The sequence below is a fragment of the Balaenoptera borealis genome (genome assembly GCF_965194805.1).
Source record: "Balaenoptera borealis genome assembly, chromosome: 7".
Taxonomy (NCBI): domain Eukaryota; kingdom Metazoa; phylum Chordata; class Mammalia; order Artiodactyla; family Balaenopteridae; genus Balaenoptera; species Balaenoptera borealis.
The window spans coordinates 89099630-89119925 of NC_138864.1; the positions used below are offsets into that span (position 1 = coordinate 89099630).

General features: G+C 38.6%; 1 protein-coding gene across 10 annotated transcripts in view; it reads right to left on the minus strand.

Moving 5' to 3' along the window:
- The window catches only part of ELMO1 (engulfment and cell motility 1), a 552023-nt gene that overhangs the window by 234746 nt on the left and 296981 nt on the right, over positions 1 to 20296 (minus strand). For all 10 annotated transcript variants that reach the window (XM_082399508.1, XM_082399510.1, XM_082399509.1 and 7 more), the window contains one exon: positions 18386 to 18494. In XM_082399508.1, the coding sequence (XP_082255634.1) occupies positions 18386 to 18494 (109 nt within the window). The remainder of the gene's footprint in view (positions 1 to 18385; positions 18495 to 20296) is intronic.

Genomic DNA, 20296 nt, shown 5'->3' on the forward strand with positions numbered 1-20296 from the left:
ATTACCCGGAGAAGGAGGAGCGGGGTGGGGGGGGGTGGTGGTAAGGAATGAAGAGGAGCCCTTTTGCATAACTTGTTCTCACTTACTTTAGAAGAAAAAAGGATGCTGTTTGAGAGGTGTTGGGGTAAAACACAGTGTTTGTTCATAAAAAATTTAGTGATGTCTGCGAGATATTTTTGGAACTGACCCTGAAGCAAATAGAAAGCTACTCTTTTCATGCAGTAAATACTTATTAAATGCAGATTTGTGTAAAGCACCAGACCAGAGGCTAGGATGGAACATGAATTCACTCTCAGTCTAGTCCTCGAAGTGCTTACAGCCTGTAAGGAAGAGAGGATATTCTTTTAAAAATGAAAGCAGTGGTTGATAGTTTTGCACAGTAGTTAAAAGTAAACAGCACAGCAGTATCCCATAATAGTTAACTGCATCGAATGTTTTGTGACCTCAGTCTACTTAACCTCTCCCAGAGTCCCAGGTCCTTCATTTGTAAATGGAGATACTTAAGGGTTAATAGAGTATTGACCTTGTAGAATTGCCTGCCAAATAGAAAGCATCTAATATATGGTAGTGGCCTTGTTTTTTTAAATACATTCTTTCCACTCATCTTTAAATCAACAGTGGTTTTTGATTGAAGTTCAAGTGCCCAGGGTTGGGAGATTCCACTGGCATCAATCTCCTAACTTACTGCAGCAACCAGGAAAATCTCTCCATTCAAAGGCCTCAGGTTAAGGATGACATGTTTTAAAAGGCATCCTAGAGCTTTCTGTCCTTTGCTGCTCTCCCAACCAATGGGGACTCCCTGGGGGTCAATCCAACACTGTAGGAATTATGTTAAAGACTGAAGCTGTGGGTATGCTCCTGGGTTTTTGTTTGTTTGTTTTTGTTTTGCTCATGCACACTTTGGTTTTACAAACCTTATTATTTAGCATTTCATCACCATTTCAGTGCAGTATGGCATCCTCATTCTGTTGTTTTAATTCCTTTCTTTTTCTGATCTATTTTATTCTGCTTACCATCTATTTGAATTTTCCAGCATTCTGCTTATACTTTCCCTCTAATTTCATGCCTCTAATTTCACCCCTCCCAAATTAATATTCTACTTTTACAACATCCTAGGTCCTTTTAGCTCAAAACCTGCTGCGACACAATCCTACAATAAGTGCTAGGAAGTGTGATTAATGCTCAGGAGAAAAGTAGCCTGTGGGTCCAAGCCAGGGGTTTGGAAGAGACAGACATCTGCAGAACTAGGGGAAGATGGTTTTCACCCTTCACATTTTTGGAATGAGACTAGTAACTTTAATACTAGATTGACTTCCCAGATGAGGAGTGAAGACAGCCTGCTTCATCTACTGGGATCACTTTACTTTTATGGGCTTTTTAAAAAATGATGTTTCTGCTTATATAAGAAGCTGGATGTCCTGAAATCCATGGTTTTTCATATCTATAACCACTGGATTTTAGGTAAGCCGCATCCCCAGTGTTGTAGAAGAACAGAGGGGAGGTGATGAAACTTTCGTCATATATGCCCCTGACCTGCACCGAGGAGGTGACGAGTAGCAGTGAGCCTCTCTCAGACCTCCAGCGGCGAGGTGAGCAAATGTTCTGAGCTAGGCTCCCACCACGGCTTCCACGATGATGCCTTCCTTGTCCAGTGACACCCTAACCTTCCTCCCCACAGCCATCCTAGGAACCCTCTTGCTAGGCAGGACTCCTAGCACATTTTGCTCTCTCTAAGAGTCAACAGGCCAGAGCTGGATCCAACTTAAAATCATTTTTTATTTATTTATTTTGATTTTTTAATTCAAATTATATTAAAATCTTTTTCTGCCATAAAACATATTTTTTTCATATTTTTCACATACCCCCTATTGTGAATGCGTGTATGTGTGTATGTGTAGAGAGAGAGAATGGTAAAGCAATTATGGCAAAATGCTAACACAACAGTAGGTGAACCAGAGTGAAAGGTATATACGAATGAATTCTTTGGACTTTTTCACAAAAAAATGTCTTTAGAAAAGAAATATATTTTTATTTCCACTCATTTTTCATTCCTCTTCTTTATCAGTTCTCCTTCCCAATTTTCACGTCCTTATTCTTCCAAATGAACTCTACCATCATTCTGTGAAGTTTCCATCCTAGATCCCATTGGTATTTTGGAACGAGATATGAGCCTGCACATTGATTGGGGAACTTAGATCTTGATCAAAATATTAATGTTTTCCTCCCAAGAATAAAACATTTGCTTGTTTATTTATTTGAAACTTGTGCTGCATGTCTTAGTAAAGTCTTACAGTTTTCTTCACATTACTCCAGGATGTTTTCCATTAGGATTATTCCAAAAGCAGTTTACATTTTTATTGCCACTGCTAGAAAAACTCTTTTTACCCATTTTATAATTAACTAATTACTGCTGGCATATGGAAATGCTACTAAGTTTTGTTTACCCACTATATAGCTACTCTTCTAAATTACATTCATCCTAACAGCTTTTCCTTTGTTTCTTCAGGGATTTCTAGATAGTTTTATTGTCTCTAATTTAAAATACTTTGTCTCTATCAATGTGCTGTACCTCTATTCTATCAATGTGCTGTCTGGTGAATATCAGCATCTTTGCATCCTACTCTAGTTCCAGTTTTTAATGGCAAAGCTGTTTTGTTTTTACCATTTTAAGTATCATGTTGGCTTGTTGCTTTATAGTAGTTTAAAAAATGATGTTAAGAATATATCCTATTCCATCTTTAACAAATGGTAATAAATGTTATCAAATACTATTTTGGATTAAATGAAATTAGCATTTCAGTTTTCATATAGAGTTTATTCAGGTGAGATGGGCAGTGATCTGTTTTCTGTTACTGAGCTTCTTTGGCTTCCTTGGCACAAACAAATCTTTGAGCCAAATTCAAGGTCCATTGCTAGTTAATACAAAGGTCTTTATAACATACACTTTGCAAACCTTCATAATCCATTTTCTCAGTTTTATTTTTTTAATTGCCTTTGTTTTCACCATTTATTTATTTTTAAATTATCTTTATGCTTTTCTATAAACCATCTCAACTTGTAGGGGAAACAGGGCCACAAATTAAAGGAAAAAAAAAAACCTCTTTATGCAGTAGAAAGTACAACAGAAGAGACACAGATAAAGTGCTACAGGGGTTTAGAGGAGGATGGGATGCCCTCCTACTGTCGGGGTCAGGGGAGGAATCAGACCTGTCACCCAAATGGGATGTTTAAGATGAAACTGGAGGAAAAGTATTTCTACAAAAGGCAGAAGACAACAGGCAACTGTGTTCTTTCAATGTGTCTGCGTCTCTCTTCATCATGAGACTGGGCAAATGTACCAGTCTCCCCGCTCAATCTATAACCTAAGAAATAACAGGAATGGATACTGGTTGTTTCCAGCTATATATCTTTCCAGAAATAACGTAAAAAGGAGCAAGTCCTAAAAAAGGCTATGGTAAATATAAATTATTTTCATCCATTAATAACTGCGATATGCTTGAAACATCCTTTCAAACTGCCAAGTTTGTGTAATTTCTCTCAGCAGTCATTTCCGATGGAGACAAACGTCACACTGTGATTCAGAAGGCTCTACAAGGACTGCTTCGGAATCACCAACAAACCACCACAGAACTTGAGATTCTTACAACGGCCCCTAAATGCACAGAAAGCGTTGGCTCTGCTATATTGGATGGGACACATGTCAGGGTCTCTGAATCTGTGCATATTTGAGATAATACAACTTCCTTCAAGTAGAGAGCGTTTGACAGTTAACAAAACAACTTAACAACAAAACAATTCTCAGTTGAGGAGGAGGAGGAGGAGGATAATGATAATCTTCCCATGTTACAAATGGGAGACTAAGGAGCAAGATGGCTAGCCATCTTGACAAAAGACAAAATCAGTTATGCCTATTACCCAGGGCTTCTGATTCTGAATCCAAGAACCAGTCCCTCTGTTTCATGGAACTACTATTATAAATCCTGATATCAGTTTTATAACTATTCTAAACAACCACTCTGGAATGACTTTCATACTCTCTCCTATGACATTTTAAGCTGGGGCCGAAAGTGCACGTAACTTTCTAAATCTGGGCTCAGGCCTTGAATATTTTTTGTTTGCTTGTTGTTTTTACATTAAACTTAAGGTTGAAGTAGAGTAAGAAAGCAGAAGTAGAATATAAACATTTATGAAATAGAAATGACGAAAATGAGAGCAAAGATCAATAAAACTAAAATCTGGTTCTTTGAGAAGATAAACAAAATTCATAAACCTTTAGCCAGACTCATCAAGAAAAAAAGGGAGAGGACACAAATCAATAAAATTAGAAATGAAAAAGGAGAAATCACAACTGACACCACAGAAATGCAAAGGATTATGAGACTACTACAGACAACTATATGCCAATAAAGTGGACAACCATGAAGAAACGGACAAATTCTTGGAAAAGTACAATTTTCTAAGACTGGACAAGGAAGAATTAGAAAATATAAACAGACCAATCACAAGTAATGAAATTGAAACTGTAATTAAAAATCTTCCAACAAACAAAGTCCAGGACCAGATGGCTTCACAGGTGAATTCTATCAAACATTTAGAGAAGAGCTAACACCAATCCTTCTCGAACTCTTCCAAAAAATTGTAGATGGAGGAACACTCCCAAATTCATTCTATGAAGCCACCATCACCCAGATACCAAAACCAGAAAAAGATATCACACAAAAAAAGAAAATTATAGACCAATATCACTGATGAACATAGATGCAAAAATCCTGAACAAAATACTAGCAAACAGAATCCAACAACATACTGAAAGGATCATACACCATGATCAAGTGGGATTTATCCCAGTGATGCAAGAATTCTTCACTATACTCAAATCAATCAATGTGATACACCATATTGACAAATTAAGGAATAAAAACCATATGATCATCTCAATAGATGCAGAAAAAGCTTTTGACAAAATTCAACACCCATTTAGGATAAACACTCTCCAGAAAATGGGCATAGAAGGAAACGACCTCAACAGAATAAAGGTCATACATGACAAACCCACAGCAAACGTCATACTCAATGGTGAAAAACTGAAAGGATTTCCACTAAGATCAGGAACAAGACAAGGATGTCCACTCTCGCCACTCTTATCCAACATAGTTTTGGAAGTCCTAGCCAAGGCAATCAGAGAATAAGAAGAAATAAAAGGAATACAAATTGGAAAAGAAGTAAAACTGTCATTGTTTGCAGATGACATGATACTGTACATAGAAAATCCTAAAGATGCTGCCAGAAAACTACTAGAACTAATGAATGAATTTGGTAAAGTAGCAGGATACAAAATTAATGCACAAAAATCTCTTGCATTCCTATACACTAACAATGAAAAATCAGAAAGAGAAATTAAAGAAACAATCCCATTTACCATTGCAACAAAAATAATAAAATACCTAGGAATAAACCTACCTAAGGAGGCAAAAGATTTGTACTCAGAAAACTATAAAACACTGATGAAAGAAATCAAAGATGACACAAACAGATGGAGAGATATACCATGTTCTTGGATTGGAAGAATCAATATTGTGAAAATGACTATACTACCCAAAGCAATCTACAGATTCAATGCAAACCCTATCAAACTACCAATGGCATTCTTCACTTAATTAGAACAAAAAATTTTACTATTTGTATGGAAACACAAAAGACCCCAAATAGCCAAAGCAATCTTGAGAAAGAAAAATGGAGCTGGAGGAATCAGGTTCCCTGACTTCAAACTATACTACAAAGCTACAGTAATCAAGACAGTATGGTACTGGCACAAAAACAGAAATATAGATCAATGGTACAGGACAGAAAGGCCAGAGATAAACCCACGCACATATGGTCACCTAATTTACGACAAAGGAGGCAAGAACATGCAATGGAGAAAAGACAGTCTCTTCAACAAGTAGTGCTGGGAAAACTGGACAGCTATATGTAAAAGAATGAAATTAGAACACTCCCTAACACCATACACAAAAATAAACTCAAAATGGATTAAAGACCTAATTGTAAGGCCAGATACTATAAAACTCTTAGAGGAAAACATAGGCAGAACACTCTATGACATAAATCACAGCAAGATCCTTTTTGACCCACCTCCTAGAGAAATGGTAATAAAAACAAAAATAAACAAATGGGACCTAATGAAACTTCAAAGCTTTTGCACAGCAAAGGAAACCATAAACAAGACGAAATGACAACCCTCAGAATGGGAGAAAATATTTGCAAACAAATCAATGGACAAAGGATTAACCTCCAAAATATACAAACAGCTCATGGAGCTCAATATCAAAAAAACAAACCATTCAATTAAAAAATGGGAAGAAGACCTAAATAGACATTTCACCAAAGAAGACATACAGATGGCCAAGTGGCACGTGAAAAGATGCTCAACATCACTAATTATTAGAGAAATGCAAATCAAAACTACAATGAGGTATCACCTCACACTAGTCAGAATGGCCATTATCAAAAAATCTGGAAACAATAAATGTTGGAAAGGGTGTGCACTGTTGGTGGGAATGTAAATTGATACAGCCACTATGGAGAACAGTATGGAGGTTCCTTAAAAAACTAAAAATAGAACTACCATATGACCCAGCAATCCCACTACTGGACATATACTGTGAGAAAGCAATAATTCAAAAAGAGACATGTACCACAGTGTTCATTGCAGCACTATTTACAATAGCCAGGGCACGGATACCAGCCTAAATGTCCATCGACAGATGAATGGATAAAGCAGATGTGGCACATATATACAATGGAATATTACTCAGAGAGAAACAAAATTGAGTTATTTGTAGTGAGGTGGATGGACCTAGAGTCTGTCATACAGAGTGAAGTAAGTCAGAAGAGAAAAACAAATACCGTATGGTAGCACATATATATGGAATCTAAAAAAAAAAAAAAAATGGTATTGATGAACCTAGTGGCAGGGCAGGAATAAAGATGTAGACATAGAGAATGGACTTGAGGACACAGGGAGGAGGAGGGGGAAGCTGGGGCGAAGTGACAGTAGCATCGACACATATACACTACCAAATGTAAAATAGTTAGCTAGTGGGAAGCAGCAGCATAGCACAGGGAGATTTGCTTTGCTATGACCTAGAGAGATGGGATAGGGAGGGTGGGAGGGAGGCTCAAGAGGGAGAGGATATGGGGATATATGTATGCATATGGCTGATTCACTTTGTTGTACAACAGAGGCTAACACAGTATTGTGAAGCAATTATACTCCAATAAAGATCTGTTAAAAAAAAAAAAAAAGTCAAGATCTGAGAGGCTTCAACTTTCCACGGAGCACAGGTACAAGCTAGTATTAGGAGGAAAAAATGTCCTTAAGAGGTTTAATTGTTAAAAGCTAATTTTCTTGAGTTTTCTTTAGCCAGGATGTTCTAAGAATGAAAGTGATGGATGGTACTTCTCAAAGTATGAAAACACCAATGTCCCAGAGTTAAGTGTCTATTCTAATTGCTGTGCACTCCAAAGAGTCCTTCAGATTGCTCATCTGTGTTATTTTTACTTTCTAAAGCAGAGGTGTCTGGATGATGAATTATACAAGGTGCTTTCACTCAGCACCACTGGTGTGTTATAATAAATATTTCCACTGAAAGACAAAGTAAGGAAATGCCGAACATTTTCATAGTGTGTGATATAGATTTCATTCTTGTTTTTTTAAAGACAAGTAGTTATTAAATTTTAATCTAATTATGTATGGTCATACAGGTGAAGTTGGCAAAATTGTTTCAGAGAAATATGAAGGCTTCAATCACAAATGTATGCCCATTCTGCCCTTCAGAACACACCTGAGAATAACCCACACACAAAAGCATAATTGAGGACGTGGAAATATCCATTTGCTAAAAGGAAAGTAAGGTAGTGGAGCCCTAGTAGCGTAGTGATGAAAAATGAAATACGTTATAATCAAACTTCAATTTCCATTTTTCTGCAACCTTTGATACCGCTACTTAAAAAAATACAGTGCATTTCCCCAACTCCCAATAAAAGCAAAATGACAGAGGGCTGTAATCTGACTTCAGTTTCTTATGGTTTTTTGCAGCAGTAAGGAAACTGCAGAAAATACTCTTCTGGGTAAAGGGACAGAATTAAGGGTTTCAAGTAGTTTTTCCTTATCTTAACAGAACCTCAATTTTCTTCAGCTATCTACCATCCTATGGCCAGTCAAGGAAGGCTGGTTTCAATCTTGGGAGAAGCTAATGACTGGTCTGACCCTCAGAAGGTTCCAGTCGCCTCTCAATGATTGAGTTAGGCACAGGCACAGGCCATAGTGTTAGTCAGTGATAACGAGAGAAAGTTTGCTGAAGGGCTTTTGGGTCTACGGCCATACCACCTTAATACGCCCTACTTCGTCTGAAGGGCTTTTGGAAACATTTTCACACACCTAAAATAGACTCACTGGAAGAAAAAGCCTCTTGTTCACCTGGACCTTGTGATGGTAGCCGCCATTTTGTTACCAGCATGAGGACAAATTTGGTACACTAAGAACGGCAGAACCAAAAGATGGAAAGAACTTGGGTCCTTGGTGACATCACTGAACAGATAACCCCAGGATTTATTCAACTGTGAAATTGTGACACTCAATAAATGTTCTTCTTACATTGGCCATCTTGAGTTGGGATTTTGATTACTTGAAGCTGAAAGCCTAACGGACTCCCAGCTGATTATTATTAGGTCAGCGCTAGAGTAAGGTAAGCTTGTCCCTGGTCCTGGTACTGCACATTATCATATTTGCAAGTTCTTGTCACACCCAGAAAATGTAATCCAATTTTAGAATTTTATGCCCAGGACTGGAACATTCCTTTTTGTCATTAAAATTCTTCTATTGGTTCCCACTGCCTGGTGAAATCCAAACTCCTCTGCACCGCAAATCCTTATATCTTGACTCTTGCCTCTTCTTCCAACATCTCCTCCATATGCCTGTTCCCTCAAGCCTTCTGCTTTAGCCACACTGAAGTACCATCCCTCAGTATCTGCAGGGGATTGGTTCCAGGACTGGCTGAATCCGAAGACGCAGAACACAGAGATACTAAGGGTGGACTGTAGAATTCTCTGAATCTCTGGGTTACTTTCACCTACAGTTCTCCTTGCCCAGAATTTTCAACAGCTGCTACCCACCATACACACACGCGGGCCTGCCTGGTTATTCTTCTCTTCATCTTTGTGACTCCACACACTCAAGTATCTCTTCTTGGAACATGTCACATCGCTTCCTCAGCCCGCCTGGCTCCCCATGAACAAAAAAAAACTGAACACTGCCTCCTAGTGACATTAACATAGTTTAAATGTAACTTCTTACAAATAGTTAGATGTTTTATAATTATTTGTTTATGTGAAAGACTCTCCAGTCAGCACGTGAACTGCCTGAGGATGGAGTGTGTGTTCTAAGTCCTTGTCATCAGGGATTAGATCCTGACTCATAGAGGAGGAGTCCTAGTTATTGAATGAATGAATGAGAGACAAAAAGAAATATCCTAGTTCTGACTATAACTGGAATGTAACTGAATGAGGTGCTCCATACTCAAAAGATAAGTAATTAACTTATTTATATCAGAAATCAAGTTTTTATTACCTCCCTCAATGATTTATTATCGCTTTGGAGACAGTACTACAATAACAAAAACAACAGTACCATTTTTAGCTCCTGTTAGGAGCAGGGTTTCTTCATAAGGACTTCACAGCTGTAACGAATCTATCGATTTATCTGTGTTACGCCTCCCTTCTTCGGTAAGGAAACCACTTCCTGCTTCCCCCGACCCTCACCCACCCCACACTCACAAGCATACCTCTTCTTTTGAAAACTTGCTCCTCTACTTAATCTTGTTCTAAGTGGGGCTGACAATTCTACAACCCAGGCCATGGGGATATGCGACTACATCCAGGTCAACAGTACTCTTCTTTGTGATTTTTAAAATTGAAACTAAGAGAACACAAGTGCCTTGCTCTCAAACGAGCCTCATGAAGAAAGCAGGTTAAAAGAAAAAATTTAGTCATAATGTAGAGAGTGAAGAAACAAGGGACGCTGTTCCAGGTCCTGGTTCCAGCTGTCACTTAAACCAGGGCACTCTCCCTCCCTCGCTTAACCTGCAGTTTCTTTCTGGAAAGTTAGATCCTACCACTTGCCAAAAAACTATCCCTCTTCCAACTAAAGCAACATCCATTATCTCATTTAACCCTCTCAGCAAATATGTGCAGCAGATATTATCTTTATTTTATGGATAAGGAACCAGAAGCTCAGAACAGAGAAGAAGCGTGCCCAAGGCATCCGATTAACAGCTGAGCTGTGATTCAAATGGGTCATTCAGATGCCAAAATGCAAACACTCGACTTTCGTGCCTCTTTCTGCACCCTTCTTTGGGCAACCTGAATACCAATTTGAGCTCAATGACCCTAGACAATATGCAGTAAGTGCAAGTCTTCAGTCTTCTCTTCATTAATAAACATAGATGCTATTGATCTTGATTAACTCCTGGGGGTGTTACAGACTTCAATTAAATAACCTTGATAAAGTGCTCTGAGTATATAAGTAGGCATTGTTTTGTAGACCACATTATTAAACATCTGCATCTTACAATGCCAATAATTGGGATGCAGAAAAATAGCACTTTTTAAAAAGTAATCTAAAAAGAAAAAAATCTGTGCATAAGTATTTGGTATTAGTAATTTAACTGAACATTATATGTTTGCTTTAGACACCAGAATATAATTGGTATTTCAGAAGTGGGTTTCCTCAAAAGACCTTAAGTTAAATCAAAAGACAAAACATTTCTAGAAAATTGAATCTTTCCACTTTTGCAGAAAAATCAGTTAGAATTTTAGTTGGGTACTTCTTTGGTCTCAGTACTTCCTTACAGATGTAATGTGACCATGATCTTCCAGGTCAATTATTAACATAAATCTGAGAAAAACCATGAATTTAGGAATTGAGAAAAGCAAACACACACAAACCAAAGGAAGATGGATCTGTGTGTGAACCTAATTTTCCTCAGAAGAAAAATAGATATCTCCTCCAACGTAAGGGTTCGCTCAGATTTACTTTTCCTATTAGTAACTTATTTAACATGGCAATGAACAAAAGGCAATCCATTAAAAAGCAATTTTCCTCTTACTACAGGGTGTTTTATCATTTGATGTCTAGCACTCAATCAGAATGTAGAAATCTTTAATATTTTATGAGCAGAAAGCAACTAATTTGGGCATTTCTGAATCTGTAGATTTCAGAAATGTGGGAGTCTTTGGCAGGCCTTGCAAAATGTCAAGAATGGCCTTTGCAGTCAGTGGAGGGCGAACACAGGTCAACCTGAAATCTCAAACTATCAAAATATTGGAAAAAATATGCTTTAGAACAGATAATGGTAGATAAATAGATAGATAATATATAAATATATATATATAATATTTATACACACATTTATAAACAATAGGAAAAAAATATCAGTCCCACCTCATTCTTACACTTTCCCAAATGGAAGACTGACTCTTGGGGACAGAGACCGTATCTGGTTCACCTTTGCACCTACAGTGTCCAGTATAATCCCTGGTACATTGTAAGTAATCTGTAGATTTTTATTAAACAAATGAATAAATGCATTTGTCATCTTAGATGAAGGAAGCCTGCCATGAGTATGTCAGGTCCCAGCTGTCCAAGCCCAACCTCACTGCAGAGACCAGACCTGACCAGGTGCTAAGCAAACTGTGGCAGAATGTTGAAAGCCTTCTCTGCAACAGAAGGTTCTCACCTTCTGGAATAATATATGGTGCAAGAAGGGCATCTGGGGCACCTCCAGGGATCCCAAAGGTATTTGCCTTCATCCCCACTCTGTTACCTCAGCCCATACGAATGGGATTCTATCCTGGCTCCTGGCTTGACTACCAGGTCTTCAAAAGTCTGGGAAGGCTGCTCTACACCAGCTAGAGGTCAGCCCCTACTCTGTACCAGTTCTCTCCCACACAGCACAGAGTGACGCCCACCTGAGCAGCACTGTCTGCTCAGACTCCTGCCACCAAGGTTCCCATCTGCCCACCAGATGGGGCCCCACTGACAAGGAGGAGAGTCCAGATCAGATCCACGTTTACCTTGCCCACACACAGCCTGAAATTTGGCTATCTTGTCCAAGTTAGTTTCCCTAGGTTGAATACTATTTGTTCCCAGGGTACTCCTCTCATGCCTACCGCTGCAATTTCAGCCACCAACGTTACTTGTGATAGAGACAAAATGAATGCAACTACTCAAATCATCACCTCAAATCCTACCAATCTATTTCTGGGGAAATGTAGGAATATAAGTGCACAGTGAAATTTATGAGTACATTACCCAAGGACACAAAGGTCATAAGTGGCAGAGATGGAATCAAGCTGCCCCTTGTCCCCAGTATTCTCCTTCTAGTTCACCATATCTCTGTTCTGTGCAAACTTTTAACATGTCCTTTAGGCAAAGGAGAAGAGCAGAAAGCTGGGTATGGCAGTCAAAGCACACAAGATTATACCTTCTACTGCCATCAAGATGAGAGCTGATAGCCAAAGCAGGCCATTGGGGAAGATGAAAATGAAAGCAGGGCAAGAAAAGGACATTGCAGGGCAATAACCTGGACACAAGAAGTACCAGCCAAGCAGAGCATGACTCTGCTTCTTCTCCAGTTTCTCAAAATCTTGGATGGTCTTGCAGTGCTTTTAAGCAAGTGACTTTCTACAGTTTCCCCCATCAAATTGAAATGCATGCAAAATAGTCATGGTTATCAGACTGAGGAATTCAGGAGAATTTGTTTGATTCAGGACTTTAATCCTTCAGCAGAATACACAGTAAGCTACATAGCGGACATAAATCTCCACAAGTTAGTCGAATGAGGATTAGGAAGAATAACTCACTTCAAGGACCCAGATAAGCTGAAATGTTAACATTGGTGATAAGTGAACCCGAGAACAGAAATCTCTCAGGTCAGGCTGCTACTCTTAATGCAAAAATGCCCTAATTTGGGCTCACTAGTAACAAACGTCCATGGCAGTTCCACGTCCACTTCAACTTCTTTCCCCCACCCCCCTACATGGGAGGATGATAACATTTTGGTCAAACAGCCCAAACTCTTAGCTTCATCCTTATTAAGTTCTAAATTTTTAAATTTACCTTAGCAGTATGTGTAGTCAGTTCTACACTGTAAATAAAACATAACGCCCTTTCCAATTTAATCTTTAGATTCTTTCCCATTAATCATTTCAGACCATTATTTTAAGCTCTCACGCAGGTGACTAAATATTTATGCTTTCACAATAATAGCAAACACTCAACATTTCTCTGGTATAAACAGCCTTCTATGGTGCCCATGTTATTAAGCCTACAAGGAAAGATTTATCTGTGTGTCAGCTCTATAGCTGGTGGAGGGAATGGAATTTACCCACTATAGGAAGACTCAAAGCTGACAATGATTGCAGGCCAGGTTAAATCATATTTGCCTTAACAAGTTAAAGCCAAATTATGTCAGTGAGGAAAAGGCAAGAAAATTATCATGCTCTCTATTTCTAGGTATCCTCTCCTAAATTTTGTAATATAAGGAAGAAAAAGAGCAATAAGCCTATCTCTGACCACATTTTTCATGATCATCTACCCATTTCCTTCAATAATTCCTTCTTTCATAGAGAAAGCATTCTAAACAAGTAAAATACTGGAAGCAAGAGGATTTCATTAAGGTATGCAATTTTTCTTTACATAAAAAAGATGTTTCAAAAGAAAAAAGATTCAGCTTTATCAGAACCAAGATGGCAGAGTAGAAAGACGAGCTCTCACTCCCTCTTGCGAGAACACCAGAATCACAACTAGCTGCTGGACAATCATCGACAGGAAGACACTGGACCTCACCAAAAAAGATATCCCACATCCAAAGACAAAGGAAAGCCACAATGAGATGGTAGGAGGGGTGCAATCACAGTAAAATCAAATCCCATAACTGCTGGGTGGGTGACTCAGACTGGAGAACACTTACACCACAGAAGTCCACCCACTGGAGTGAAGGTTCTGAGCCCCATGTCAGGTTTCTCAACCTGGGGGTCCGGCAACAGGAGGAGGAATTCCTAGAGAATCAGACTTTGAAGGCTAGTGGGATTTGATTGCAGGACTTCGACAGGAATGGGGGAAACAGAGACTCCACTCCTGCAGGGCACACACAAAGTAGTGTGCGCATCGGGACCCAGGGGAAGTAGCAGTGACCCCAGGGGAGACTGAACCAGACCTACCTGCTAGTGTTGGAAGGCCTCTGGGAGAGGTGGGGGGTGGCTGTGGCTCACCATGAGGACAAGGACACTGGCAGCAGAAGTTCTGGGAAGTACTCCTTGGCGTGAGGCCTCCCAGAGTCTGTCATTAGCCCCACCAAAGAGCCCAGGTAGGCTCCAGTGTTGGGTTGCCTAAGGCCAAACAACCAACAGGGAGGGTACCCAGCCCCAACTACCAGCAGTCAAACGGATTAAAGTTTAACTAAGCTCTGCCTACCACAGCAACAGTCAGCTTTACCCACCACCAGTCCCTCCTATCAGGAAACTTGCACAAGCCTCTTAGATAGCATCATCCACCAGAGGGCAAACAGCAGAAGCAAGAAGAACTACAATCCTGCAGCCTGTGGAACAAAAAGCACATTCACAGAAAGATAGACAAGATGATAAGGCAGAGGACTATGTACCACATGAAGGAACAAGATAAAACCCCAGAAAAACAACTAAATGAAGTGGAGATAGGCAACCTTCCAGAAAAAGAATTCAGAATAATGATAGTGAAGATGATCCAGGACCTTGGAAAAAGAATGGAGGCAAAGATCAAGAAGATGCAAGAAATGTTTAACAAAGACTTAGAAGACTTAAAGAACAAACAAACAGATGAACAATACAAATGACAATGAAAGCACGACGATCCAAAACCTATGGGATACAGCAAAAGTAGTTCTAAGAGGGAAGTTTATAGCTATACAAGCCTACATCAAGAAACAAGAAAAATCTCAAATAAACAATCTAACTTTACACCTAAAGGAAGTAGAGAAAGAAAAACAAACAAAACCCAAAGTTAGTAGAAGGAAAGAAATCATAAAGATCAGAGCAGCAATAAATGAAATAGAAACAAAGAAAACAATGGCAAAGATCAATAAAACTAAAAGCTGGTTCTTTGAGAAGATAAACAAAATTGATAAATCTTTAGCCAGACTCATCAAGAAAAAGAGGGAGAGGACTCAAATCAATAAAATTAGAAATGAAAAAGGAGAAGTTACAATGGACACCGCAGAAATACAAAGCATCCTAAGAGACTACTACAAGAAACTCTATGCCAATAAAATGGACAACCTGGAAGAAATGGATAAATTTTTAGAAAGGTATAACCTTCCAAGACTGAACCAGGAAGAAACAGAAAATATGAACAGACCAATCACAAGTAACAAAATTGAAACAGTGATTAAAAATCTTCCAACAAACAAAAGTCCAGGACCAGATGGCTTCACAGGTGAATTCTACCAAACAGTTAGAGAAGAGCTAACACCCACCCTTCTCAAACTCTTCCAAAAAACTGCAGAGGAAGGAACACTCCCAAACTCATTCTATGAGGCCACCATCACCTTGATACCAAAACCAGACAAAGATACTACAAAAAAAGAAAATTATAGACCAATATCACTGATGAATATAGATGCAAAGATCCTCAACAAAATACTAGCAAACAGAATCCAACAGCACATTAAAAGGATCATACACCATGATCAAGTGAGATTTATCCCAGGGATGCAAGGATTCTTCAATATACGCAAATCAATCAATGTGATACACCATATTAACAAATTGAAGAATAAAAACCATATGATCATCTCAGTAGATGCAGAAAAAGCTTTTGACAAAATTCAACACCCATTTATGAAAAAAACTCTCCAGAAAGTGGGCATACAGGGAACCTACCTCAACATAATAAAGGCCATATACGACAAACCCACAGCAAACATCATTCTCAATGGTGAAAAACTGAAAGCATTTCCTCTAAGATCAGGAACAAGACAAGGATGTCCACTCTCACCACTATTATTCAACATAGTTTTGGAAGTCCTAGCCACGGCAATCAGAGAAGAAAAAGGAATAAAAGGAATACAAATAGGAAAAGAGGAAGTAAAACTGTCACTGTTTGCAGATGACATGATGCTACAGGCAGAAAATCCTAAAGATGCTACCAGAAAACTACTAGAGCTAATCAATGAATTTGGTAAGGTTGCAGGATACAAAATTAATGCACAAAAATCTCTTGCATTCCTATACACTAACAACAAAAGATCAGAAAGAGAAATCAAGGAAACAATCCCATTCACCATTGCAACAATAAGAATAAAATACCTAGTAATAAGCCTACCTAAGGAGGTAAAAGACCTGTACTCAGAAAACTATAAGACACTGATGAAAGAAATCAAAGATGACACAAACAGATGGAGAGATATACCATGTTCTTGGATTGGAAGAATCAACATTGTGAAGATGACTATTCTACCCAAAGCAATCTACAGATTCAATGCAATCCCTATAAAATTACCAATGGCCTTTTTTACAGAACTAGAACAAAAAATCTTAAAATTTGTATGGAGACACAAAAGACCCCGAATAGCCGAAGCAGTCTTGAAGGAAAAAAACGGAGCTGGAGGAATCAGACTCCCTGACTTCAGACTATACTAATCTATGACAAAGGAGGCAAGGATATACAATGGAGAAAAGACAGTCTCTTCAATTAGTGGTGCTGGGAAAACTGGACAGCTACATGTAAAAGAATGAAATTAGAACACTCCCTAACACCATACACAAAAATAAACTCAAAATGGATTTGAGACCTAAATGTAAGACAGGACACTATAAAACTCTTAGAGGAAAACATAGGAAGAACACTCTGTGACATAAATCACAGCAAGATCTTTTTTGATACACCTCCTAGAGTAATGGTAATAAAAACAAAAACAAATGGGACCTAATGAAACTTCAAAGTTTTTGCACAGCAAAGGAAACCATAAACAAGACGAAAAGACAACCCTCAGAATGGGAGAAAATATTTGCAAACGAATCAATGGACAAAGGATTAATCTCCAAAATATATAAACAGCTCATGCAGCTCAATATCAAAAAAACAAACAACCCAATCCAAAAATGGGCAGAAGACCTAAATAGACATTTCTCCAAAGAAGACATTCAGATGGCCAAGAAGCACATGAAAAGATGCTCAACATCACTATAATTATTAGAGAAATTCAAATGAAAACTACAATGAGGTATCACCTCACACCAGTTAGAATGGGCATCATCAGAAAATCTAAAAACAATAAATGCTGGAGAGGGTGTGGAGAAAAGGGAACCCTCTTGCACTGTTGGTGGGAATGTAAATTGATATAGCCACTATGGAGAACAGTATGGAGTTTCCTTAAAAAACTAAAAATAGAATTACCATATGATCCACTACTGGGCATATACCCAGAGAAAACCATAATTCAAAAAGACACATGCACCCCAATGTTCATTGCAGCACTGTTTACAATAGCCCGGTCATGGAAGCAACCTAAATGCCCATCGACAGACAAATGGATAAAGAAGATGTGGTACATATATACAATGGAATATTACTCAGCCATAAAAAGGAACGATATTGGGTCATTTGTTGAGACGTGGATGGATCTAGAGACTATCATACAGAGTGAAGTAAGTCAGAAAGAGAAAAACAAATATCGTATATTAACGCATGTATGTGGAACTTAGAAAAATGGTACAGATGAACCGGTTTGCAGGGCAGAAATTGAGACAAAGATGTAGAGAACAAATGTATGGACACCAAGGGGGGAAAGTGGCGGGGGGGTGGGGGTGGTGGTGTGATGAATTGGGAGATTGGGATTGACACGTATACACTGATGTGTATAAAATTGATGACTAATAAGACTCTGTTGTATAAAAAAAATAAATAAAATAAAATTCAAAAAAAAAATGAAAAGAAAATGATCTACTGGTAGCATAAAAACTGGAATTTTAAAAAAGAAATCCATAGATCTTTTCCCTAAACAGAATAATATACACTCATTTCTTAATATACACTCATTTTTATAATATTTGAAATTCATTCACAATACCTGCACAGTTTTCTATCCCTGTAGATTTTAATAACATTTATTCCCAGGGCAGACATAAAGAAATACATACACTGGAAACCTGAGCCAAAGAATGTTCGGTCCACAGGGATGCTCGTGCTTAGCTGTCAGCACCTTGGGAACCCTGCATGTAGGTCAGCGCACTACCCTGGAAGCTGGGTCTCTGCCAAGCCTCACACTCTGTGGGAAATACATGTACTTACGCAGCTCGCCCACTTTCAAGATCTCACACAGCATCTTGGTCAGCTCTATACTACTGCGGCCGAAGGGACATTCATGCTTATCTTCTCGGCTACTGTTCTCAAGCACAATCTGCAAGCAGGAAAGGGAACAGTTCAGAAAGGAAAGTCAGTTTGCAGAAAACATCAAAAATGTTGGCTCTACTGTAACAGAGTAACAGATCCACTCCAGACCACCAAACTAGGGCTCTTGGGGGCAGAACAAAACTGTATTTTAAGTATATTCTCTGTAAAAGGACTGAAAACTCTCATGTTTTCCAAATCTCCTAAAACCGTTTTCAACTCTGTAAGAGGATATTTTGCTCATTGGTTTCCACTTACACAGAGGTGCCCATGGAGAGATTTTTAAAATAGCACAGTAAAGACTTTTTACTTAATTGACAAAACCACTCTCTTTTTCTCCCGGTCGTATCTTCCCTTTCCTGGGAATAGCAACTCTCTTTCTATGACTTCAGCTCCTACATTTTTTTCCTTTTTATAAATATTTTTTCTATTTATCATAGGATATTGAATATAGTTCTCTGTGCTGTACAGTAGGACCTTGTTGTTTATCCATTCTATATATATAGAAGATTACATCTGCTAACCCCAACCTCCCACTCCATCCCTCCCCCAACCACCTCCCCCTTGGCAACCACCAGTCTGTTCTCTATGTCCGTGATTCTGTTTCCGTTTCATAGATAGGTTCATTTGTGTCATATTTTAGATTCCCCATGTAAGTGATATCATATGGTATTTGTCTTTGTCTTTCTGTCTTACTTTACTTAGTTTGATAATCTCTAGTCGCATCCATGTTGCTGCAAATGGCATTATTTTGTTCTTTTTTAATGGTTCAGCTCCTACGTTTAATCATATATTTCCCACAGGAGTTTCCATGTTCTTACAAGATCTCACCCTTGGCACTAGTTGACCGGACCACACCTAAGGGACACATGACACAAACTGGGCCAACCAGAGTCCTTCCCTGAGACTCACCACACAAAAAGGGAAAAATGAGCCCAACTATGCTGACAGTACCCACGAGGTATGAGTGTAGGAACTACCTGAAAGTGAATCTGCAAAAATAAAAATAAAAAAAGAAAAAAGGAAAGCAAACCAAAATGCAAGGGAAAACAGAGAGGAGAGGCAGTGGTAGCTCTGACAGCGTTTGAGCGGCTGGTCCCACATGTTCCTTGAGCAAAGCTACTTCCCTAACCTTACGGTTTATTTGCTAAACCCTTCCGCTGAAAATCCTTTGGGCCATCCAATAAATTCTCCTTTTTCCTTAAGGTAGTTTGAGATATTCCTACCATAACTAAGGGAGTCATTCTGCACATGTATTAAACAAAAGTAAAACAAAATAGGAAAACTCTATTTTAAAGTTACTAAACTTCAAAAATAAAGGGGAATTAGCCAATTGTTCTAAAACGCACAAAATTTAAAAAAAAAAAAAGGTTGCCAAGCTTCAAATTCATACGTTGACAAAAGGAATAATCAGCATATCCATCTCTGAAACCACCTCCCACTTCCTCAATGGAGTTGTCTGGAATGTCCTTAAAAGCTACACCACCCTGAGTAGGTGTATCCCAGTAGCATTTACAACAATGTTGTGCATCGACTTAATGCTGTTTTTCCCCCAGACTATGACCTCTTCAGTGGCAGAAATGGTGTTTTATTCATTCAATAAACAGTAGTAATTGAGTACCTATTGTCTACCAGGAAGATGCCTAGGCCTATAAAGTGGAGAACAAGACCAGGGCTCTGACTTATCAGAGCATCCATTCTAATTGAGGGAAACAGATAAAACAAAAGAGGTAATTACAGTTTATAACAAGTGCCATGAAAAAAAGTAGTTGAGGTGGCAAAGAGTAACAGGGAAGACTTGGGGAGGAGAGT